The following is a 24,997-nucleotide window of genomic DNA, read 5'->3' as shown; positions in this document are numbered from 1 at the left end:
TCTCGAGATCTTTTATAAACGAATATTATACGTAATTATAGAGATAACTCTTATTACTAATTACGAAAAGCTTATATTCCTTTTTAATTAACTTATCTAAAGCTATAATAAAATAATAAGTATACTCTATCTTCTTAATTATATATTCGTCGATTATATAATAGAAACTTAAAGTACGTAATTTCTTTTAATTACTTTATATCTTATCGGCGAATAAAAGAAGCTTTCTATATTATATAGACTTCTTATATCTACTCTTTTTAATAGTAAAATTATTCTCTATATCGGGATTTAAGTAATATATATATCTACGAAGAAGAATATAGCGATTTCGAGCTATTTATCTAATAATAATCGAAGCTATTAAAGTAATATTATTATTTCTCTAATAATTATAAATAGTAGAAAAGTAATAGATTTCTATATAGATAGTAATAGCGATAAAGATTTTTAGCTTCGAGATCTTAAGAGGTTTTTAAGTAGGACTAAGGGTACTCTACTAAGAGATATATAAATTAATATTATTATAAAGTATTTTCTATATAGTAGTAGTTTATATAAGAGAAAATATTGAATATAAAGTAACTTTTAGGCCTTTCGGAAGGTGGTTAACGGCCTTATGATATGGAATTTTCATTAATTAATACTCTAATAATTCAGGTATATCTTCGAGAAGCTTATCACGTTTCTCGAGCTTTTCCTTTCTTGCCTTACCCTAAGCTTCTCTTTTCTGACGCTTTAAGGCCTAAGCTACTTTCATCTTATTAGGAGTAGATAAAGTAGCAATTTCAGCCATAGTGGACGTGGTATGGTGGAGTTATTAAGAAGAATAGGAAAGAGACGCGTTATTGATATGCGGAGAATTCTCGGTTAATTTGTTACCTCGGCCTGGGCGGTTATCGGATAGCAGCGGCACTAGTACTTAAGAACGCCGTACGTCTTAACAGACTTAACAGACTCAGCTAGCTGCGTAGCCCGATTAGCTGAAATAACCGAGACATCTCTATGGCTGCGGTAGCTTAATTAGGTGGAATAGTTGAGACCTCTCTATGGCTGCGATAGCCTAAATAGGTGGCATGGTTGAGACCTCTCCATGGCTGCGGTAGCTCAAATGGCTGAAATAGCTGAGATATCTCCATGGCTGCGAGGAACCAAATATATGACTTTTTCTCTTTGCTCCAGAACTGGTCCGCTAAATATTTTAAAACTTCGTATTCGTTAGAAGAAAGAATATTTCTATAAGATATAAAGAGGTTAGTATATATAATTCGAAGATATCTCGCTATCGTCGTTAGAGAGAAAATCGCGTATTTAAACGCCTCTTATAGTCTTCTTATACGCTTAAATTCATTTTAAACGCGTTAAGCGCGTTAAAATTATTTAAAATATATATTTTATACTTTCTTTAACTTCTAAATAATATACTTCTAAGTTAATAAATATATATATAGAGGGAATAGCTCTAGTACTCGATTTTCATTAGATAGTAATACGATTAAATTTATAATCTAATTATTATACTCGACTCGTTATATAACCTTTTAATAATACTAAATACGATACGCTATCGTCTAGAATTTAATTATCGAAGGATAATTAGCTAAAGATAAGTACTATAATTATTAACGAAGAATATATATTCGAATAAGTTTATACGATAATAACGAGCTATTCGATTATAATAAAAAGTTTATATATTTATTTAGCGACCTCGAAAGATCTATTATTCTTTTAATTAATATTAAAAGATTATATAATAATAACTAGAAAATTAGAGAAAGTCGCGACTTCTCGATAACGAGATAATTATTACGATAGATTTATATAAATTAACGATTAATATAGCGATTCGAGGATTTCCTACTTAGACTCTAAGAAAGGGGTATACCGTAATAAGCTTGCGATATGATTGGCCCTCGAAGTAAGATACGAGTATAGGGCTAATTATAGATATCTCGACTAGTCGTAAATCTAAATTACTAAGACTATATTATTAATAGATAATTATTTTAATTCTTATAGAGTTAGTTATTAGATATATAGAAGTTTATATAAAGTAAGATAAACTTTTATATAACGCTTATACTATATTATTAAGCTATAGAAAGTAGATATACGTATTCAAAGCACTTAGTAAGATTAATACCTCTTTAATTGATTTTAGAGAACGCTTATATCTCTATAACTATATTAAATAAGATTAACTAGCCTTAATAGAACTATAATAGCTACGATTTTAAGAAATACGTATTTATATTAAAGTTATTAATAAATATTATATTAAAAATAATAGACGAAGATTAGAAACTATTAATAAACGAAGTAGTTACTATTCTTAGAATAGCGGTAATATTTATAGAAAGAGCGAATAATAAATCTAAAATCTAGATAGTCTTAGATAAAATATATAAACTAGTTATTAACTTAAGTAATTAAGATAGTAATATAAATAAAAAGATTATATATATTAAGTATTAAATAGTTAATCTAGAAAGTAATATATTAATAACTAGCTACACTAGCGTATTAAATCGATTCTTAATATTCTTCTTTATTATTAAAGAAATTCTTATTATATTATTAATAATATTAAAATAAGACTAAGTACTATATAATAAGCTAAACGAGATTATTATAAAGCTATAAGATGAAATAATAAGTAAGATATTAGAGAGAAAGATATTAAGCGAGATAACTATAATAATTAATAGATATATAAAAAATATAAATATTATAAGAAAATCTATTAAGATAATTAGAAGGCTAGCGAGTAATAATATATATATTATAGTTATAAATAAGAAGAAGGCGAATAAACTAAGAGAAAATAAGAATTAGACTTTAAAGATAAGTAGTAACGTAAGAGTAATTACTAAAATATATAATCTTCTACTTTATAGAGTGAGAATTAATATATTTAATATTAAAGATATAATTACGATAATTAAAAGAATTTAGAATAAGAATATTAATACGCTAAGTCTCGATATAGTATAGCTAAGCTAATTCGACGCGAATAAAGAGAGTTATAATAAGAGTTTATTAATTATTAAATTAATATCTCTAGAGAAAGAAAATAGAGTATTAAAAGAAGATCTAGTTATCGATTTAGAATTATATAATTATTATATTTATAATAAGTAGTATAGATTAAAGTAATACTTCGTATATTGGAAATATAATTATCTATCGATTATATACTCTAAAAAAGAATTACTTAATATATAGGAAATATTTAGAGAAGTATTATTATAAAGAATATACGGTCGATACTCGTAAATGCTCGATTTGCGAGAGACTATATAAGATCTAGAATAAGATATATATAGTAAAGAAGAGGGAGATAGCGAGAATGAGAATAATGAGATAATAAATTTCTTTATAATTTATAATAATGAAGAAGATATCGACTAGCTATTAAATAAGCGTTTAATTAAGTAACTACTTTTAGAATATATTTAATTATAGACGAAATAAGAAATTTTTTTTAAGACTAGTATTTACGCGCGATAAGTTAATAGATAAAAATAGAATAGTTAATAGAGAAGAAATTAGAGCGCTAAATCTTAAAAGAATTATTATATTAAATCTTTAGTTGAGTAAAAGAAGATATATTTCTATATTATTAATAAGGGTTTTATTTAGAAATAGATCGCTCTTTAAAGTAGTAGATAAAGTTAAATAATATAAAAATGATATAGCGATAGAGGAAATTAATAATCTCGAGAACGATAGATAGTCTCTAAGTTAAAAGAGTAATAATAAGAGAATTACGATCCTCGTTAATAGAAATAAAAAGAGATATATTTAATTTATCGATAATTAAGAAAAGAAGAATACTTAGAAAGAGAATATAAACTTTATAGATTAAGCGAAGCGAGTAAGTAATATTAATAATAATATTAAGAAATAATAGTATATTTTAGTTAGCTATTAATACTATAATATAATATAAGAAAATTTAAAATAGTTATAATAGAACTCTTTAATAATAAAAAGATTTATAATATCGATATAGTAGTAATTTAGAAGTCTTAAAGAAATATTAATATAAATACGTTATATTATCTTCTAAAGAATAGATTTAATTTAATCTATCTCTACTATAATAATATATAAATATACTTTTATATTAATAAGAGAATATTATTAAAGTAATAATACTTATTATATTATTTATTAAATCTTTATACTCTTAATATTAAGTTCGAAAATAATAGAATTATATATATATATAATATCTATAATCTCGATAACTAATAAATAAACGAATTTAACGAACTATATAAGATATTTATAGAGTTTAAAAATAATAAATAAATTATATTAGGCGATTTTAATTTATACTATATAATATAGAGGGAATTAAATACTTATATTAATAAGATAGTAGAAGAACTAATACTTATAGCGAAAGAATTCGCTATAGAATAAGTATTATTAGTAGAAATAATAATATATAAAGAAAACTATTAAATAATAATAGATTTATTATTCGCTACTTTAATATTAATAGTAAATATTATTAACTATAATATCGAAAACGACTTTAAAAGCGGATTTAACTATCTCTTAATTCTTATAAAGCTTAAGCTAATCGTAATAGAGTTAGTATTAATAATATATTAAAACTTTAATAAATTAGATATCGAGGTTTTAAGAGAAATATTCGTCTAAGTTATAGTATTTAAAAGAGTATCTAATTAATCTCTTAAGAAATAGTAAAAATCTTATTAATAACGATATTAATTATTAAGTAACGATTATTATTAACTCTATTTAAGCGGCTATAAAGAAGTTTACTTTAATTATTAAATTATCGCTATAATTTAAATTAAAATTTATATTAGAATATAAGAAAGTATAAAGATATTATAAATTACTAAAAAGAAGTTAAAGAATAACGCTTTTAAAGAAAGTATAAGATAAATATAAAGTCGCTAAAAACTTTAAAAATAATCTAATTAAGAGAATTACTAGAAAGGCGTTTAGAGAGTTCGTAGTAAAGGCGTATAAGTTATTTTAAATAATATAGAAAAAGATTAAATAGACTAGAAAATAACTTATAATATAAATATATCTTTCTTCGCTATTTAATAAAGATAAATAAGAATATAATAAATTAAGCTTAAAGATAGATCTTCTTATAAAAACGTTCTTTTTATTATCGATATAGACGAAGTTAAATAATATTAACGTCGATATAGCGTATTTATAAGTCTATCTAATAAGTATAATTATTATAAATAAAATAAGAAAGACTATAACGTAGATATTGTTAAAGAGAGTATCGAAGAAAGACGCGATCTTTAATCTAATTCTTAAGGAGATTCTAGAGTTATTACTTTTTTATCTATATAGAATATTTAATATATATATAATAAATAACTACTATCTAAAGCACTTTAGAATATTAATAATAATTATTCTTTTGAAATTAAATAAGAATTATTTAATTTCTAAAGGATATTAATTAATAGCTTTACTTAATATTATAGAAAAGATAATAAAATTTATTCTTACTAGAAGAATAGCGTATCTTATAAAGATATATAGATTTCTATTAATTATATATATAGGAGATCGTAGATTATAATTATATAAATACGATATTTACTATCTTCTAGAAAGAATATATTAGATTTAGAACTCTAATAAAGTAGCTATAATATTACTACTAGACGTTTTAAATATATATAATAAAGTCTCTTATTCTCGACTATTTTATAATCTTCGAAAGTAAAAAATCGATATAAGAGTAGTTAATTAGATAGAATTATTCTTATTTAATAGAATAATAATATTAAAAATAAGCGAATACTTTATATTAAAGACTCTTATAGTAATCGAAATTTCTTAAGAATTATCGCTATTACTTATACTTTATCTCTTCTATAATTTAGATCTTATTAATAAATATAATAATTACGCTAATTTAGAAACGATAGTTATTAATTTTATAAATAATATAGATCTTCTAATAATAAGAGACTCTATCGAGAAAAGTATAATGTACTTTATAAAATCTACGACGAAGTTTATATAAAGTAAGCGTTATAATATAAATTAAAGTTTAATTCTAATAAATATTAACTACTATATCTTAATAGAAAATAGAGATTTAGCTTAAATTATCTTCTATAACTTAATAAGAGATAATATATTAAGATAAAACGCTTTATTCGCTATCTAGAAGTTAAAATTAACTCTAAACTACTATAGAGCTATTATAATAAGAAAATTTAATCTAAGACTATTAAAAGTATTAGTATATTAATAAGAATTATCGAATCGATGTAAGATAATAATTATAAGAGTATAAGATAGCTCTATTAGACGATAATTATCTTATAAATAATATATTATTACTTAATATAATATTAGTCTAAAAATATTATCGATTATAATAAAACTTATCTTTTATTATTATAAAGGATTTAATCTTAGATAGAAAGAAAGATAATTAAAATATTTAAGGCTATATTTATTTTAATACTTAATATAAAAGCGTATCTTCTATTAATTAAATAATAGCTAGATAAAATTATCTTAAAAGCTATCTTATAAATTATTATTAGTTTAATATATAGCGAGATTATTAAGCTATATTTCGAGCGATAAAAATTTAAAAGAAAACTTAAGAAGAATAGAAAACTAAGTTTACTAAAGCGATATATTAATAGATTTAAAGAACGATATAATAATATTAATAAGATTAAGAAACTACGCTCTTTTAGCGCCGCTTTTAATTAGAAATCTTCTAAAATAATAATTTATAAGATTAAGAAAGTCGTTAAAGAACTAATTAAAAGATTAATTAATAAAAGTTATATAATAATATATATAGACGATAGCGAAATTAATAAAAAAGTAAAAGCTTTAACTATATCGTTAGATATTAATTTTATTTTTAATATCTATTTAGACTTAAGCGACTAATATATAATATACTCGATAAAGCTATATAATATTCTTTAAACTTTAATTATAATAGTTATATACTAAATAAGGTTATAACTTAGTAAAATTATAGTAAATACGAATAATTAAGTATTAATTTAAACTATCGAAGACTTAAATAAGTATTTAAAATAGATCTATATAATATAAACTATATAGATTATTAATTCGCTAAGATATCTTAAAATAATAATAAAATTATACTAGATTTTGATATATATTAATATCGACGATAATAAATAGATAAATAGAGAGGCGAAGAAGACTATTAATTAGCGAGAGCGAGTAATTTATAATAAAAGAGTAGAGATAAATACTAACGAAATAGTCTAATTATTAATTATATAGATAAGAATAATATCGATAATTAAGATAGCTATTAGAGATTACGCGATGAAATAATAAACTATTAAATAGACTAATAAGAAATAAAACGATATTCTTAGAAGAATCTAATTAATATCGTCGAAATAAATATAATTTTTATATTCGAGAGTTAAGCGCGCTAAGACGTCGTTAATAATATAAATAAAAACTAAGAAAATAGATCTTAAGACCTTTCTTTATAATCGATAAATATCGAATATAGAGAATAAAGAATATAAGTGTGGAGCGAAGTAGACGGCTTAGTATATTCTTTATAAATATAGATTATTTAATAAGAAGCGAGGAATATAATAAGTCGAAGAAAGAAGAAAGATAAAAGAGGAGGTTATTACTTATAAGAATATACTAATAAAATTATACTACGTCTCTATAGCGGCGAACTTTATAAGAAATATTAGATTTATTAGATAATATTAAGTCTTTAATAAAGATTAATAATAAGAATTTACTAGAGTAGATAGTTAAAAAGAAGAATATAATTAAGATAAAAGAGCTTTAGCGATATAGAGTATATCTCTTTCTAAGAATTAAGTATAGTAAGACGCGAATTATAACGATAACTTATATAGTCTTATTTATTTGAGATTATATAATTAGTTGAAAGAATTAGATAGATTACGTAACTCGTATAGTTGATTACTAGAGTAAGACTTTAGAATAGTATAATGTAATCAATTAATCAAAACATAAAGTAAGGTAGCCAAAACACAGAAACACAATACAAGCACTCTACTATATCACTTCATTGATCCTATTTCTGCATCGGTACTATAGCGTCCAAAAGTTGAGCACTTCGCTTAATAGCGCCGGGAGAACTCGTTAGGTAAGGTAATCAATCTGTTCCCCGGCGCGCTTTATAGATCTCGTACTAAAACATATCTTAATTTTGTGGAGAAGGAAGCTAGTTGAGCGACGTGTATAAGTCGTGATAGAAGTATAGAAACGATTCGCAGCATAGTTGAACCCGGCTCGAAGGGGCGGGGTAAAGCCAATCGCAATACTCGCTCAATTATATCTTTCCCTGTCGTGTTACCTCTCTTGCGCGCTTCAAAGCACCTGGTCTGGGTTCATACTCAGGTCAGATGGTTCTCAATCCTTCACCTCTTTTACCAGAAGCTTCAAATGGCCTTTCATTCTAGGCACCGTGACATCTTTCCATTCCATATCCTCGGGCGTAGTCTGATATAGTTCGAGATCGAATCTGCGAAACAGGTGCGCAAGCGTGAGGTAGAGCTCAGCGTATGCCAGACTATTGATGTCAGTGCTGAATCTTTGCCGACTCCATCTGAGGATCTTTCGAAACAGGAGGTACAACAGGACGAAGATTCATGTGTTACTGGCAACGAGAGAAACAACATACTTCATTCCTGGGCACATTCTTGAGCCGCGCGAGAAACTCAGAAGATTCCTTTCCATTTCAGTGGCATCATCTTGCAACCATCGCTCAGGACGAAAGACCATGGGGTCCTCGAAGATGTCCGGGTCGGTGTGGTGAACATGGCTACAGCAAGATACGAGAGTCTGGGTGTGAATGTTGATTAGTCGAAGCAATCAACTGCAACTCACAGGATCTTTAGGAGGCCTCTTACTCCTGGTGGTATCTTCCGCCCGCAGAAGACAGCGCCTGTTGGAGGGACTACACGTGGGAGATGGCCAGGAGCACCGGAGGATGAGCGTAGGGATTCTTTGATGATGCCGCGCTGTTGTCAAGTCAGCTACCTAAAAGCGTAGGACTAAAACGAAGGATTGCACCAAATAAGGTAACTTCTCCAGGGCCGCCCAGTCAAGCAGACTGTCCTTGTCGGGCATTGCCTCCCTCAGCTCGGCTTTGAGGCTCGCCAATATGGAGGGATTGGTCAGGGTGCTGTATGTTGCCACTATGAGATTGTGTGCTGTGGTATCCGTGCCTGCGATAAGCAAAAACACCGCGTCTGCGGAGAGCTCATCAAGCGAAGGGGTGAACTGGCCCTTTTCGAGGTTGGGATTCAGCATGGTATCGAAGACCGTCGGAAGCCGATCGACGGCAGAGCGTTTCTTGAGTTCTAAAATACGATCGCGGGAGGTCTAGGCAATGTTAGCTTGGCAAGGAGTGACTTAGAGGATACGCGCGTACGTTCATGACCAATTTCATCTGCGCCAAAGGTTCAAAGAACCTATCGACTAGCTTTTGTGGGAGCAAATCTATTGCGTCGAACAAGGATCTGAACATTTTGGGAAAATAAAGAACCCACTGAACGTCCTTTATCGACGCATCGGTCGCTCTCACAAGTGGAAAGTCAAAGTCCGGCGCATCGAGAGCGCCCAAAGGCCTTTGGAAAGAGAAATTCATGTTTGTGTCCGCTGCAAGGCATTTGAATCCCAAACTCATGTTCACGGGTCTGGCTTCACGTGCTGCCCTCTCCAAGATCGTTAGGAATTTAGTCGTGAACTTTTGGATCAGAGGCTCTGCGCGACGAATCGCTTCTTGAGAGAAGTACGGGTTCATCATGTTCTTGCGCGCCATTGCCTCTTTGGTGTCTAGAATCTGAAAGATAGAGTGATCGGCAGGTGGGAAAGACTGGTAGAAACCGGTTTCTTTATTAAATTTTGTGCCAGGTTTGTAAATTCTGACGCTGTTAGTTGTGGCATGAAAGATAGTAGTTGAGTGATTTACTGATTGTATGCGTCCATGTCATGGATGTTAAGTTGGTTGGGCCAAACCCGTACGATTGGTCCTATGAACCATTAGAAGGTTGGCGGGCGTGCAGGGGGGTTGGTTGCCACCATATTTTCCGTGCAGCTCTGGCAGCTTCTTGACATATGAAGTATCAGATCTCAAGTCAAAGAAGCCGCCATAAAACCTGGTGAGAGCTGCAAGTGGAGGGCCAGGGAAGTGCGCAAGTGGATGTAGAGTCAAGCGGTAAAGACATTTTGATATGAAGAAAGCAAGGAACCCAATCAAGAGCCAACCAAGTCCTGAAGCGGGGAGAAAGTCGAGTGCGGCCATAACTATGGATCACGCCGACGAAGCTGAAGACGAGTGGGCCAGGAAAATAAGGATTGAAGTTGATTGAATTATGGCAGGTGAAGAAGTAGTCGACCATTCGACCATTGCGGGGAAGAATTGACTGGCCATTTTAGTGAGTAGCTACTAACTCTGACAAAGGTCCCATGATTGGCTAGATGGTGTATTAGTATGCATCAGGATTCACGCCGCTTGAAGAGCCCGACAGCGTGGGGGTCCTCGAGTGCAGACTCTCGGCCAGCCCTCGCAAGGACATCTCAGGCGTTGTGTCTTTGTGTCAAATCCCAGTGTCGAGGACAGAGTTTTCGGATGATATGATACTGTAGTTATCACAAACTGACGAGCATCGATACGACAAAACTGAAGCATACATGTACATACCAACAACATAGAATAGAGAGGGGCCGATTGCCGATCGCGCGGGCCAGCCCTATGAAAACAAAACATACTCGTACGCTAAAGGAAATGCTAGTACGTGGGGCGCTCAGTCTTGGCAACTAGTGGCACTCAAAACTCGCACTGCACATGTTGTATTCGAACGCGATAAAAGCCGACAATAACAATAGAGAGGACCCCAAAAATGGCCAGATTGCTCTTATTGAGAGCTCTACGCGAGCTGTCAAAAACATAATGAGTACAAAAGTGCGCACCCAACATTCACGGAGTGTTTTCTCACCGCGCAGCCTTGTGCTATCTTTTGACTTCCTACCGACGTCCACACCCTTTCGTGCACACACCCATTCGATAACAGACAGACGTCGGTTGGTGGACCATTGGATCATAGCTATGGGGATCTTTTGGCTGCTGTCAGAGAGTACGGAAGGTCGTAGGCAGGTCCTGAATGCGTCTCCCGGTCTTGGCATTGTTTCAAGATGTTTGGCTGGACGCCAGTTGCTCCATCCGTCTGTCATTTCGCTACTGGCACTGTCGCCCCTTACGTCTAAGCCCAGAAGTCTGGCAGTGTCGACAAGCTCTGTTGCAACCGGCGGAATCAGAACGTTTCTGGCCTTGAGACCGCGGAAATGACTTCACGATTACGGCCTGAGCAAGTTCAACGCTGCGTTTGATGTCATCGCCAATACTGACACCTAGGGAATGTTACTTCGTGTGCGGACGAACCTCCGATTACTGCTGGTTGTTGGTTCCAGCTTGAGCGCGGATGTGCCGAAGTGATGGCAAAAAAGACGTTTTCTGTCTTTACGCCTTCGCCGTTATAAAGGTTACCGGTTCGTGAAAATGTTGAGATGATGATGCATGAACAGTAGCTGGAGCGAGATCGTCAGGAGACTGTTGGTCGGAAGGGACGCTTTTGGTGAGAGCGAGTTCATTGTATGCTCTTGATGTGTGCTTCGAAGGTCGTCTTTGGCGGTTGCTGCAAGGGTGTAGAGACTGTTCTTCCTGTCTCTGAGATATTTCAGCTTAGCAAGTTGCTGGCAGAACCGTATGAGCAAAGGTCTGCTGCGAAAGCAAAGTACACCGTTTCATGAATCCCAAAGACTCATGTTCAAGGTTCTTTACCACAGACTTGAGCACGTCTGACCCCGAATATTTTAATTATTGCAGCTGTGTTGACCACCAGAGCTCCCGCTGATCTTCTTGCTCCCAGCTTTGTAGTTTCAAAAGCTGCGGAGTACAGATCGGGGGCGACGACAGTCAGGAATTCCCGTTCTTCCGGTAAGTGCGACATCCATCCTGGCGCCCGTTTTCCCCTCAGCGAAAATCAGCCTTTTTTCCAGCAACATGAATCTGTTTTCGACCCTTTGCTAGATGCTTTTCAAAAGCTGTGACAAGAGAGCCTCTGGAGATAGGCTGGATCCACAACAAAAAGAGTCGCTTGGCAAAGTGGGTCTCCGAAACAATGCTCTTCATGATTGTATGTACGTCCCTGGACAATGAGCATCGTTGCAATCCCAATCTGAAAAAGATGAGCTGGGGGTTTTATAGTCGAAAACTTGCTACGAAGATCGATCTGCTCGTCGTGACATACGTTGACGTTGCGAAATCTCCCACTGCGATAGCGCGACTGATTTCTTGCATGACCTTGAACGAGCTTGAGTAGAGCGTAAATGAGATTGATATGAAGGCCCTTTTCTCACCGCTACAAAGCTGCTTGCAAAAATGCCACCACTACGAATGCCGCTGCAGCAGAGATGCTGCCGCTATAGAGACGGTACTAGTACTAAGATACGTGCAAAGCAGATTCTCATACGCGACCAAGCCGCCTGTGAGAATATTTAGCTATTAGTTCGCGTAGGAAAGGAAGTCTAAAAGGTAATTGCGGGCTAAGATCGAGTGCGATATGCAAGGGAAGTACCAAACGCGCGCAGTCGTCAAAAGGAGCAGGGACCGTGGGGTTTCCCCCGCTTGCGAACCCAAGTGCCACCATAGCATCGCAACACACCCCGACCCGCAAATTAGACACTCGCCATGATTCCTGGCCGAATGCTCTCCAACTTCGCCGAAACTTCATCCCACACCCTCTGCTGCATCTCGGGCTCATCCAACACCATCGGAGCCGGCCTGTTCCCCGCATCAGCAAATCCCTCGCAGCAATGCCGTCGAGGAAGGAAGACCCACTGGGCAACGTGACAGTCGCTAAGGTACGCCCCTTGGGTCTCTTCCCCCGCCGTCGCAGCACTCACGAGTGCTCGACTTCCATATTCCGTCGAGCGCGCCAGGAAGAATTTCAGAACCTCCAGGAAAAAGGGCCCGTCCCGCGATAGTGAAGAATGGCACATCCCTGGGTTTAGGTAGTTGACGATGACGTTGGAGTTACCGGTCTTGTTGAGACGGGCGGCGAGTTCGCGGGCGCAGTAGACTTGGAGAAGCTTGGAGACTTGGTATCTGGTGACGGTTTCAGGAGCCGCGAGTGAATTTTCGGACGAAAGAAGGTATGAGATCACGGTGTCTTACCTGTCTCCCATGTCCGTCGTGTTCTCGTCATTAAGCGTCTTTAGGAGATCCGGGTTCTTCCTCTCTTCGAACTTCGCCATCATATGCACCTCTGACGAAACAACCGTAAGATGCGGCTGCACGTTGAACTTCGCCGCCGTCTCCCTCAGTTTCGGCAGAATCAGCAGACCCAACAGGAAAGTACTGATGACGTTGACCGTAACCATGCTTTCATTGTCTTCCGCCATCGCGAACGTGGAGGGCGCGATCCCCGCATTTTCCACTACAACATCCAGTCGCTGCAACCCTTGCGCGCGCTGCGCAAACTGCTTGACGGATTCATAGCTGCACAGGTCGAGTCGCCATGCTTCCACGACGCCCGAGCGCCCCGTGGATTCTTCGATGGACTTCTTGGCTCCTTCGCCCTTGTCGAGGCTCCGGACGCCAAGGATGACTTTGGACGCGTTGAGACGTGTGAAGTGTCGAGCGGCTTCGAGGCCGAGGCCGGTGTTAGCGCCAGTGACGATGATGGTTTGGTCCGTGAGGTCCTGCTTGGGGTAGGGGAGGGCGACGAAGATTTGTGAACAGACGAAATTGAGGAAGGAGGACATGGTGGTCGGCGTTAGCGTTGCAAGCGAAGGTGTCGTTAGATCGTAGAGACGCCCACTCGGACGCCTTCGGCAGGGACCTCGTATTTATATCGCAAAAGGCACGGGCTTTCCGCGAGGACGTTGAGCGTGCAAAGTCCGTTCTAAAGCCTCGTAAGTCCGCCATTCCTATGCTAGCCTCTACCAGCACCTCTTAGAAACATTTATTTTGGATCACGAGCAGATACGAGCTCTCCGTACGGCAGAGAAGTCTATCTTTCTTGCTAGGCTGTGAAATGGCAGGCGGATGAGATGGCGCCGAAGGAATTTCTCCCGAGACCAAAAGATGCTAAAGGGAGGCTTTCCACGGCAGTGGTGATGGAAAAGTAGTAAGGTACCTACCCGCATCTCGTGTATCCTTGCACGGGACTGAAGGCTTCCGAGTCACTTTGCCATTGTCATCGAGGGAGCATGTCTTCCTGTTTGAGGTGACAAGTGCTTCCTCGTTCTCCCCCGGGTAACCCCTGAAGAACCCCCGGTATTTAGAAACGGGACACTATAGCGCCGGAAGACGGTGAGAGTCATTGCGGGGCTGGCGCTAGGCAAACGGCCCCCGTAATAATTAGCCCTCAGCAGCCTCTCTTTTTCGTAGCCCCTATGGCAATTAGCACCGCCCTAGTCATGGCCCAGCAACGGGTTGACTGGGTGCACCCCGATGCCTTTGTTTACAACCCCGACGGTGGGCTACGCGGGGACAGGTTCTGTAGGAGTACTGGGATGCTCCGACTCAGCTGGGAATCATTCCGCCACGGGCGCTTCAAAAGGGTAGGATTCTCTGTTGTTCAAAAGAGGTCAAAGACATGAGAGGGTATGTACTATTATGTATGAATATCATGGCACCACGTGATAACATATCGAGACCTCGCTCGCGTTGAACAGAAATTGAAGCTTAGGTGGATGTACAGCGTGTTCCCGTATCTAAAGCGAGAGAGCGTTCACGAAGTAGCTGGTTTTATAAGCTGCCATCTCACATGCGCAAAGGAACCGGTGGAAGAGTCCGCTCTGCCGCGCCTCCGTTCTATCAACACTTGTCGTAGTTGATACTCGTGCGCTGACACGGCCTGGGACCGGAAGTCTTTCGTTGTATCCAAAGGGATCAGGCCGCGATCGATGAGATAAACCAACTGAACAACATATTTTCCGGAGCAGAACGCCGAGGAAAACAGGTCAAAGGAAAAGTCTGAGGAGTTCACTAACCGGACAAATCTTCTAGTGAGGAATCTCCAGATAGGTAAGACTTGGCTCGATTGGCTAGATCTAGATCCAAGCGATAAGGACTCTAGAAGAAAATTGACGCACAGCAATAACACACTCATCGAGATAGACGAGAGGAACAATTACCTGAGGGTTTGGATCATCATTGAGCACGCTCGTCTTTTCTGGCAGCTTTCAGAATTCAAACAATGAAGATGTACAATCAAAGCGGTTCGCACGGATCGGCATCCCCGGCTCCGAACATTCCTCCACACATGACACCGTTCAAACAACAATCACCGATGATGTACCAAGTCTGTCGCCCGGGCCAAAGCCAGCCGGTTTGTCGCATGACGAAGGGCACGCCTGTGCCAGCCAGCGAAACATTACAACCCCCAGGCTGCGCAACGGCAGGCAGGAGGCCAACACGGCCGAAGTTTGTAATAACGAGCTGACGATCTTGCACCACACTACGAACGGCGGCGCTGAACGCATACAGCTTAGACATGGTTTTAGCGTGGCCTCCCGCCAGCCTGGGCGCGATAGTGGATTCGTGTTAGGCAGCGGGGGTAAGAGATGGCTCCAGAAAAGGGATGTTTTCGTACCGAAGCCACAGGTCTACGAGCTCTTTCGTGGTTTCGGGATCGCGTATCCATTCGCGTGGTGCCGACGCGGCGAAATCGGCGCTTATGGTCTGTACGAGACGGGTGAGCGCACCTTGCCCTGGTGGATGTCGAGTCACTTCGTGCTGATGTTGGTCCGTAGAAGGCTTTGATCGGCAAGATCCGTTGACGAGATTGCTCACTGCAAGCAAGCACTGAAACCGCAAGCGCCCATGGGTGACAAGAAGGCGTAAGCTTTGCCGGACGTTCTTTCGCAATCGAGCAACCGCTTCAACGTACGGAGGAAAGGACAAAGTCGAAGCGAGGCGACGAGTGGAAGAGACGGCGACCATTCCAGAGGTGGAATGAAAAAACCTGGAGAGCTTGACGGCCATTGCGAAGGGTTTTAGAAGGAGATACCGCCGTGATGCATACTGGGAATGGTTCTTGCACGTCCGGGATATCGAGGTGCTCCGCCTATGAAAGAAGCACGATCTGGAAGTTTGGACACAGGGGATGGGTCATGGCCAAGGTACGACAGTAGCGCTGTTGCAATTGGCAACGTCTATAACCGACGCAGCAGCCATTGAAGAGCCGAAGTCGTGCTTGACAGATGCTCCGAAGATGTTGCAACGCAAGGACATTCAAGCTACAACGGGGACTTCTATGAAAAAATTCGTACACTTCGTTGATTATGCGTGTATTGGTCTTCAAGGTCCGTTGCTCACCTCACTGGACCCAAGACAAACCCCATGTCTTCTCTCCCCTCCTGAAGGGCACCACCTGCACACTCTGATCGTCATTCTGCAGCACATCCATGATCCGGTCCTCTCCCCTTCTCAGTTCGATCTCCCCTCTTGGCTCACTCTCGACCTTGTAGAATCTTCTCCCGAAGTCGCCCATGAAGCCCTTCAGCCTTTCCACGGTGACGTCCTCGTCCTTCAAGACGCCCCATTCAACGGCCTTCTCGAGCGCATCGACTACCGACTGCGTCGTGTAAGGCTGGGTGAATACCCCTGCAGCAATCTTATCCCCACCCTTCTTTGCAGCAATTGGGTGAGGTGCGCTGTCAGAGCCGAAGAAAAACTTGGGGTTTCCAGAAATGGCCGCTCTCAGCAGCGCGGCGCGGTCGCTCGGGAGCTTAGCGACTGGCTTTGTTCATGGAATCGCAGTCAGCATACCCTCTTTGCGACCGTATGGGAGTTGAGGAAATGGTCGAAAGAGCGGAGAGCAGGTCGCAAACAGGCGCCGAACCCTTGGAACACGTCTCACACCCTCAAAATGCCCGCAACTGGAAGAATGTATAAGGGAAGAGATACCCACTTTGCAATTGCAGTGGACGTCATTCTGCCAATCATCTACGATCAAAGAGAGGTGGTGCGATGTGATGCTCGCCGCTACTGTTTCGCCGCAAGCTGCTACGGCGGAGACGGCGGCGGCGGTGCTCAGATGCTCGAGGACTATGCGGAGACGGGGGAAGCGCGTGTGGTAATCGGAGAGGATGGGAAGGAAAGCTGACTCGGCTGACATGACTGTTACGTCTCCGACTGAAGGGCACTCGCCATCTAGATTGTCAAGCGTCTCCGGTCAGCACGGTTGCCCTTGGCACAGCTCGATTCCCCAGCGCCGTTAAGATGGGTAAGCTTGGGGCATACGAACGAAGATTTAGGATCATATCCTGCCTATGAGGGAGATTTCTCGAGTCAGCATACTCTTCTTCGGCTCATTATCGAGGTTCATTAGGTTGGGTGAGCCCTGTACGGGAGCTGTAGGATCCGACGAGAGATCGCAGAGGGGGTCTTTTCTGGGAGCGAAAGCTAGTCACCTTTCCATTTCGGCCAGTACAGGGTAGAAGGCGGCGTAATCTGTGACACCTTGGGAAGACCCCGTTGTGACATTTGCTGGATACATTTTTACGCCAACGATGCCTGCACGTTTGGCTTCGTAGATAGTCGCAGGGGTTATTGAGGAGTTAAGGTAGCTTCATGTTCTCAGGATCAGCGCAATGCCTTATGGGCAGTGGAAGGGCTGTCAGATCAACGGAGAGACCAACTCATGGCGTTTGGCAACAACAAGAAGGTCAAAGGTATAGCTTACAGAGACATTAGGAACCTGACATTCGGTTCCATAGCTTGCAGGCGGGTTTGGTAGTCGAGACATTGCTGAACGTTGGTTATGGGAGGGTTGAGGTTGGGCATTACCTATTGTTGACGGTGCCGCAGTTAGAATACCCCACTGGGCCAGTGAAAGATAGTATGATCGGTCTGAAGAGCAACAAGCACAGCCATGACACGTCTTGAGACCCCACCAGTCGTAGCAAGTGAGTGGTCTCAGGAGAATTCAGAATACTCACGTAAACAAGGTCAATTCCGCCTCTTCTGATGGTTGGAACCACGAGTTCCATCATGGGCCCATCTCTGAGGTGGACTTTGGGAAAAAGTATCAGTCATCGACCTCCAACATCTTTCCGTGCTTGAGATCCGACACACCATGGAAGTCGGCACCTGCAGGCAGCCGCAAGGAAGACTGGACTTCCGAGAGCAGCATCGCTGTTCACAACGAATGAGGGGTGTTGAATGGTTGTAACGTGTCTTGAAACGCAAGCATTTGAGAGATCGACTTTGATGATCAAAACGTAGATTGCTCCAACACTATCATGTCGACAGGAGATTCGAGAACCTGCGTGGATGTTTCACATTTGAAGATGTTGCTGACGACCCACTGGCGGAAAGACGGTGCATTGATGTGCCTTAGTCTTCGAATATTAGAAGTTGGGGCTAATTACTAATTCATACCCCGAAACTATGAATCCTTACCGAATCATACCCCTAGGGGTATGATTCAGTAATTTGCCATTACTTGGGGTATGATTCGGTAATTTGCCATTCATGGTAAAAATCGCAAAGGAGCGACCTGGGCCATCCGACCATAGAAAAAAGGGAATATCTCCGAGCGCATGCAATGCGTGATCTACCAGCTTAAATACATCAGACGAAAGCCGAGTGGGCTAAATTTGGCCCCCTCAGCCTACATAGGCATAAATAGTTAGATTACACTCTTGATGGGTAATAGATATAAAGTAGATACTTAGCTACATCTACAAGTAGGTTACTATAACAAGTTTAATAAATTATCAAATTATACTTTAAGCACTTACTTAGTTTTATAAGAAAACGCGAAATACTAGAAAATGCGAAATTTTTAAATTCGATAAATTCGACTTAGATGGCTACTACTATCATAGCTATTACTATTACTTATTTAAATAATCTATTATTATAGTCTATTATAATAGCTAATACTACGATATTATAGTCGTTATCTATAGATCTAATATAGTAGATATCTCTATTCTAGACTTAGATATAGTCTATTTTTATTCTAGCGATATATATATCTAAATAGTATACGATATTTCATTTAGATTATATAATATAGTAGAATATCTATTAAAAATATTATAAATTATCTAATTAGTAACTAGTCTCTCGACGTATAACTATAAATTTAAATCTATTAAATATCTTAATAATTTCGAAAATAATGAAAAAACAATAACTTGATATTTGATTTCTCGTAACCGTAAGAGAGTTTATATTATAAGTATATAGTTTATTCTAATTTACAGCCCATTTCCACTTATATATATCTGGAATTTACTAGATCTCTACTAATTTGCTTATAAATAGGCTTTTAAACTTCTTTTTTAATACTCTAGAACGTTATATAAAATGGGAATTACGATATATCTTATATAACGATCTTAATATCTAATATTATAATATCGTAAGACTTTAACTTTAAAGAGATTCGGTGAAGAAATAAAGAAATAATAGTTATAAACGTATTTTGCTATAAAGTAACTATTTGATATCATATCTTTAAGCGAAGAAGAAATTATAGAATAATACGCTCTTATTAGTTCGAGTACTCTCGAGCCGAATCGAGCCGTAATCTTTAATTCTTAAATTAATATTAAATAAGTTTCTTCTTAAGATATTATATTTACGAAATCGTTATAGAATATTAAATAATAATAATAAAATCGAATAATAACGCGATATAACTTTAAAAGTTCTTTATAAATAGAGTAATAAGGGGAGCGTGCTCGGTGAGGCTTACGTGAGGTAATCGTTAAATAATAAGAGTCTAAGTAATCGATTTCTAAATATAGAAAAATAAGGCTTTAGAGGGCTTTCTAAAGACTTCGAATAAATTTAAATCGTTTAAAAATACGATATTCGAGCTATCGATAGCCTATTAATATTATAAGTCGAGTATCTTCTATTATCTAAAATAGATATATATAAGTCTTCTATAGACCTTTCTATAAGCCTTTCTATAAGCCTTTCTATAAGTCTTTCTATAAGCCTTTCTATAAGTCTTTCTATAAGCCTTCTTAATCTAAAATAGATATATATATATAAGCCTCTCTATATTAATCGATTTATCGAATAGATAATTTAGAGAGCTAAGAAAAGAACTTATTAATCTATAGTTTCACATAGCGAGTAAATCGTATTTCTTCTTATTATAACTTCTCTAAAGACTTTAAAGAAATTATCTAAAGAGATACGCCTAGATCTTATAATCGATAAGTATAATTAAATCTTTATAATTTATAAGCTTAGCGAAGAGCCTTATAAAAAGAAGTCTACTATCTTATTAATTATATTATATTATAATCTTACTAATTTTACTCTTAACCGATATATTAATAAAAAGACTTATTCTTATTAAGAAGTATATAAGAATAAGTAGTAATTAAGTTCTATAGAGGAGTAAGCTCTAAATTTATAGATTTTATAAATAGTAAAGTAAAATTAATCTTCAAGAGTTATCTCTATTTAATATATAGCTAGAAAAATACTAATAGTAAAGAAAGATTATAAAGAGCTAGATATAAATTAAGTAATTAGCTTTCTAAAACGTTATCTAGAGCTATAAAATTAATATAATCAGCTATTAAATAAAGAATAATCTATGATTTATAATCTAGTAAAACTACTATAATAGTTTCAACTTATAAAGTTAATAATTTAGAAGTATAATATTTAGAAGAAAGATACGTATAATATAAATAAGAAAGAAACTACTCTTAGTTCTATTAATAGAATAAAAGTCGTTATCTTTAAATATAATATATAAATATATAAAACTTAGAATAAGAGTAGAGAATAGATAACTCTTATCGAATATATATTCGCTAATAGAAGGCTTCTTATATTAATTATTATCTTTAAAAATAAGCGTTATATAAAAACTTAATATAATAACGTAGAGAATATAATTATATAAATTAAAATAAGTAAAACTAGCTAAATAAATAATATATTAAATCTAAATTAGTTTATTAAGTAAGCTATTCTCTTATATAAATTTAATAAGAGAAGTACTTCTTAAAAAAGCGTCTAACTTACTTCTTATAGAAGCTTTAAATTATAAACTCGATAGATAATTAGAAAACGATATCGCCTTCTTATATACGACGAATATATATTATATATTAATATTAAAGTTATAGAGTTTTATATTAATAACGATATTATTCTCTTATATCTATCTATCTATATTATATATATACTTTAATTACTTAATATTAAATTTTTCTTATCTTTAGCGATTATATATTATAAATATCTAGAGAAAAATATAAAGTATAGAGGTAGCTACTTAATAAATAAAGCGAACTTTATTTAAATAATTTAAATAATAAGAAAGAACGTTATTATAGAATAGAATATTAAATATATATAATAAAAGAGTAGTCTATTTCTAATTTAATTTCAATTTATTCTTAATAGATTTAAACTTAAAGTATTAGAATTATCGTCGAGTTTGTTATTAAATATATTTATAGATATTATATTTAATAATAATTTAATTTTTATATCTTATATATTAATAAATGTAAAGTAAGTTAATTAGCTACTTTAATAAATAAAGACTAAAAATTATAATTTTATAATATTAGAAAAGCTTAATAAAGTAGTTAGCTTAGCTCTCGCTATTAATATCTTATTTAAAACTATTAATAATAATCTTATTAAGATAGATAAATAAAAAAAGAATAAGATTAAGCGTAGATAAATATATTAAAGCGAAGTATAAATTATAAATCTTAATATTATTTAATAGCGAAAGGATAACTTCGCTGCAAAGCAATTTAAATAAGAATTTCGAAAATATTGTTATATCGGACCAGCTATTTTTAAAGATATAAAGAGAGGTAGAAGTCTAGTCAAAAAAAAGGCTACTACACCTCCCACGCCAGGTCTATTAAGACCACTGTCCTTCGCTGTACCGAAGGCTCCCCCGCAGGCTCCCCCGCAGGCTCCCCCAGAGGCTCCCCCGCAGGCTCCCCGGAGGCTTCACCGCAGGTTCCACCGCAGCAACAACAGCAAGGTGGAAGAGATGGAAGCGGTGGTAGAGGTGGAAGCGGTAGACGAGGTGGACGAGGTGGAAGAGGTGGAAGAGGTGGAAGAGGTAAGGTAGTAGAAGAAGAGATAGTAGAAGAAGAGGTAGTAGAAGAAGAGGTAGTAGAGGTACGATTTTCACGAAGTGGTAGACCGATAAGGCCTGAAAACGGTGAATTAGTTCTCCGATATAGAAGCCTTGATAGCAAGGAAGAACCAGATTTTTTCATCCTTATTGTGCGGAGTTGCCATAGAATTTTGGTGAGAAGTAGACATTTGAGTGTTGGACCGGATTTATCGGTTTTAAAAATTTCGCATTTCCTAGTATTTCGCGTTTCCTCATGAAACTAAGTAAGCCTTACCAAATCATACCTCAAATTTTGGTGTAGGGGTATGATTCAGCGGTAATTAGCCCTTAGGGTTGCAGTGTACCCAAAACCTCAAACGGGACTAGTGGGTTTCCTAAAGATTCGCGTAATTCAACGGTTGCGGTGTGCCTAAAACCTCGAATGGGACTAGTGGCTTTCCTAAAGTTTTGCGTAATTCAACGGTCGCGGTGTGCCCAAAACCTCAAACGGGACTAGTAGGTTTCCTAAAGATTTGCGTAATTCAACGGTTGCGGTGGGCCCAAAACCTCAAACGGGACTAGTGGGTTTCCTAAAGATTCGCGTAATTCAACGGTTGCGGTGTGCCCAAAACCTCAAATGGGACTAATGGCTTGTCTAACATTTTGCGTACCAGGAGTTAACAGGCGTAACTTCCTTGCAGGCTTTTACAGCTAATTCACATGTAGTATAGCTTAACCTGGTGGGATAAATATCCTGCTGCTCACGCGGGTGACAGAAAAGCCTGGACACTAACCTGCATTAAGCTAGGATATCAAGGACCGTCCCACATACAATTTCACACCCAAACTTCCCCCTCTTAGTTCATAAATGAGTGTGTAATTAGTATGCCTGAAAGGATCCAGGCTATTCTAGACGGTGATGGACAACTAACAGGCTATCAATGGAAAAACATGGTATTTGCGCATAGAAATTTGGTGGGGGAAGGCCGTAATCTCCATTTGGTTAGTGTCCGGGCTTTTCTGTCACCCGCGTGCTGCTGTAGGCTTCCATAAAGAGGCACGGAACTTTCGCACAACGCTTATGCTATATTATTGAGCTATAGAAAGTAGATACACGTATTTAAAGCATTTAGTACATCTGCAAATCTGAAAAGTTCCTTTTCGTACGATTTCCGCCGGGTCCGCACCATAAGCACGATTTAGCACGATTTAGTCTATTAAGCAGACTTTGCCTATGTCTAACCCTTTCCGCCGATTCAGCAACTATCTTAACCCTTTCCGCCAGTTCTACCAGTTTAGTAACTTTAAAAATTTTTAGTAACTTCAAAAATTTTGCGTAATGCATTTTAATATACTCTAAGTACTATTCTATATATATATAGCATTAATATATATTATTATTAATATACGTATCATTGTGCGCTATATTAGAGTATTACTTACGCGACTAATTTTATTAAATCGTCTAATTTCGTAGTTAAATTTAAGTTAGCGTTAATACTTATTATCGTAGAATCTTACCGTTATAACGTCGATTATTAGAACTTTTCTTTTTTTATATATATTATTATTAAACTAATAGAACTAGCGGAAAAGATTAAGATAGTTATTAAATCGGCGGAATTTAAGCGAATTCTAATTAGATTTACTAAATCGATAGAATTTAAGCGAATTCTAATTAGATTTACTAATTCGGCGGATTTTATAATTTCCGCGATATACGCGCGATTAGCAATTTTAAATTTTATAGAAACTTTTCAGATTTATAGATGTAAGGCTAGTACCTCTTTAATTAGCTTTAGAGAACGTCTATATCTTTATAATCATATCGAATAAGACTAGCTAACTCTAATAAGACTATAGTAATTATAATTTTAAGAAGTATATATTTATATTAAAGTTATCGATAAATACTATATTAAAAATAATAGATAAAGACTAGAAACTATTAATAGACGAAGTAACTACTATCTTTAAGATGGTAATAGTATTTATAAAAAGGGCGAACGATAAATTTAAAATTTAGATAGTCTTAAACGAAGTATATAAACTAGTTATTAATTTAAGTAATCGAGATAATAATATAGAGGAAAAGATTATATATATTAAGTATTAGATAATTAATCTAGAAAGTAATATATCGATAGCTAGCTATATTAGCGTATTAAGCCGATTCTTAATATTCTTCTTTATTATCGAAGAAATCTCTATTATATTATTAGTAATATCGAAATAAGACTAAGTATTATATAATAAGCTAAACGAGATTATTATAAAGCTATAAGACGAGATAGTAAGTAAAGTATTAAAGGGGAAGATATCGAGTAAGATAATTACGATAGTTAATGAATATATAAAGAGTATAAATATTATAAGAAAATCTATTAAAATAGCTAGAAGACTAGCGAGTAACGATATATATATTATAGCTATAAATAAGAAGAAGGCGAATAAACTAAGAAAAAGTAAGAATTAAACTTTAAAGATAAGTAGTAGTATAAGAGTAATTATTAAAATATATAGTCTTCTACTTTATAGAGTAAGAATTAATATATTCGATATTAAAGATATGGCTACGATAATTAAAAGAGTTTAGAATAAGAATATTAATACGCTAAGTCTCGATATAGTATAACTAGACTAATTCGGCGCGAATAAAGAGAATATCTACAAATCTAAAAAGTTTCTTTTCGTACGATTTCCGCCGGGTTCGTATTATAAGTACGATTTAATACGATTTAGTCTATTAAGTAGACTTTATTTATATTTAATTCTTTTTATTAATTTAATAACTATCTTAATCTTTTTCGCTAATTCTACTAGTTTAA

The 24,997-nt window shown here is 36.0% G+C and overlaps 4 protein-coding genes across 4 annotated transcripts; all 4 read right to left on the bottom strand.

Moving 5' to 3' along the window:
* Positions 1–8,436: 8,436 nt before the first annotated feature.
* HO173_011131 (uncharacterized protein) lies at positions 8,437–10,333 on the bottom strand (the record flags this gene model as incomplete). Its single annotated transcript, XM_037313013.1, has 7 exons — positions 8,437–8,596; positions 8,708–8,868; positions 8,937–9,047; positions 9,100–9,411; positions 9,461–9,953; positions 10,001–10,061; positions 10,111–10,333. 7 exons carry the CDS (start codon positions 10,331–10,333, stop codon positions 8,437–8,439), a joined length of 1,521 nt encoding a protein of 506 aa, XP_037160062.1.
* Positions 10,334–12,765: 2,432 nt separating this feature from the next.
* HO173_011130 (uncharacterized protein) lies at positions 12,766–13,854 on the bottom strand (the record flags this gene model as incomplete). Its single annotated transcript, XM_037313012.1, has 3 exons — positions 12,766–12,871; positions 12,929–13,195; positions 13,265–13,854. The coding sequence occupies 3 exons, from the start codon at positions 13,852–13,854 to the stop codon at positions 12,766–12,768; spliced, it is 963 nt and encodes a 320-aa protein (XP_037160061.1).
* A 1,453-nt stretch (positions 13,855–15,307) lies between these two features.
* On the bottom strand, positions 15,308–16,081 carry HO173_011129 (uncharacterized protein; the record flags this gene model as incomplete). The annotated part of the gene is made up of 2 exons (XM_037313011.1): positions 15,308–15,617; positions 15,690–16,081. The coding sequence occupies 2 exons, from the start codon at positions 16,079–16,081 to the stop codon at positions 15,308–15,310; spliced, it is 702 nt and encodes a 233-aa protein (XP_037160060.1).
* Positions 16,082–16,415: 334 nt separating this feature from the next.
* Positions 16,416–18,233, bottom strand: HO173_011128 (uncharacterized protein; the record flags this gene model as incomplete). Its single annotated transcript, XM_037313010.1, has 7 exons — positions 16,416–16,838; positions 17,010–17,251; positions 17,346–17,368; positions 17,512–17,667; positions 17,784–17,887; positions 18,040–18,113; positions 18,176–18,233. The coding sequence occupies 7 exons, from the start codon at positions 18,231–18,233 to the stop codon at positions 16,416–16,418; spliced, it is 1,080 nt and encodes a 359-aa protein (XP_037160059.1).
* Between the last annotated feature and the right edge of the window lie 6,764 nt (positions 18,234–24,997).

The sequence above is a fragment of the Letharia columbiana genome (assembly GCF_014066305.1).
Source record: "Letharia columbiana isolate WasteWater2 chromosome Unknown Sc0000057_s0, whole genome shotgun sequence".
Lineage (NCBI taxonomy): Eukaryota > Fungi > Ascomycota > Lecanoromycetes > Lecanorales > Parmeliaceae > Letharia > Letharia columbiana.
This window is presented reverse-complemented; position numbering and strand designations above follow the sequence as displayed.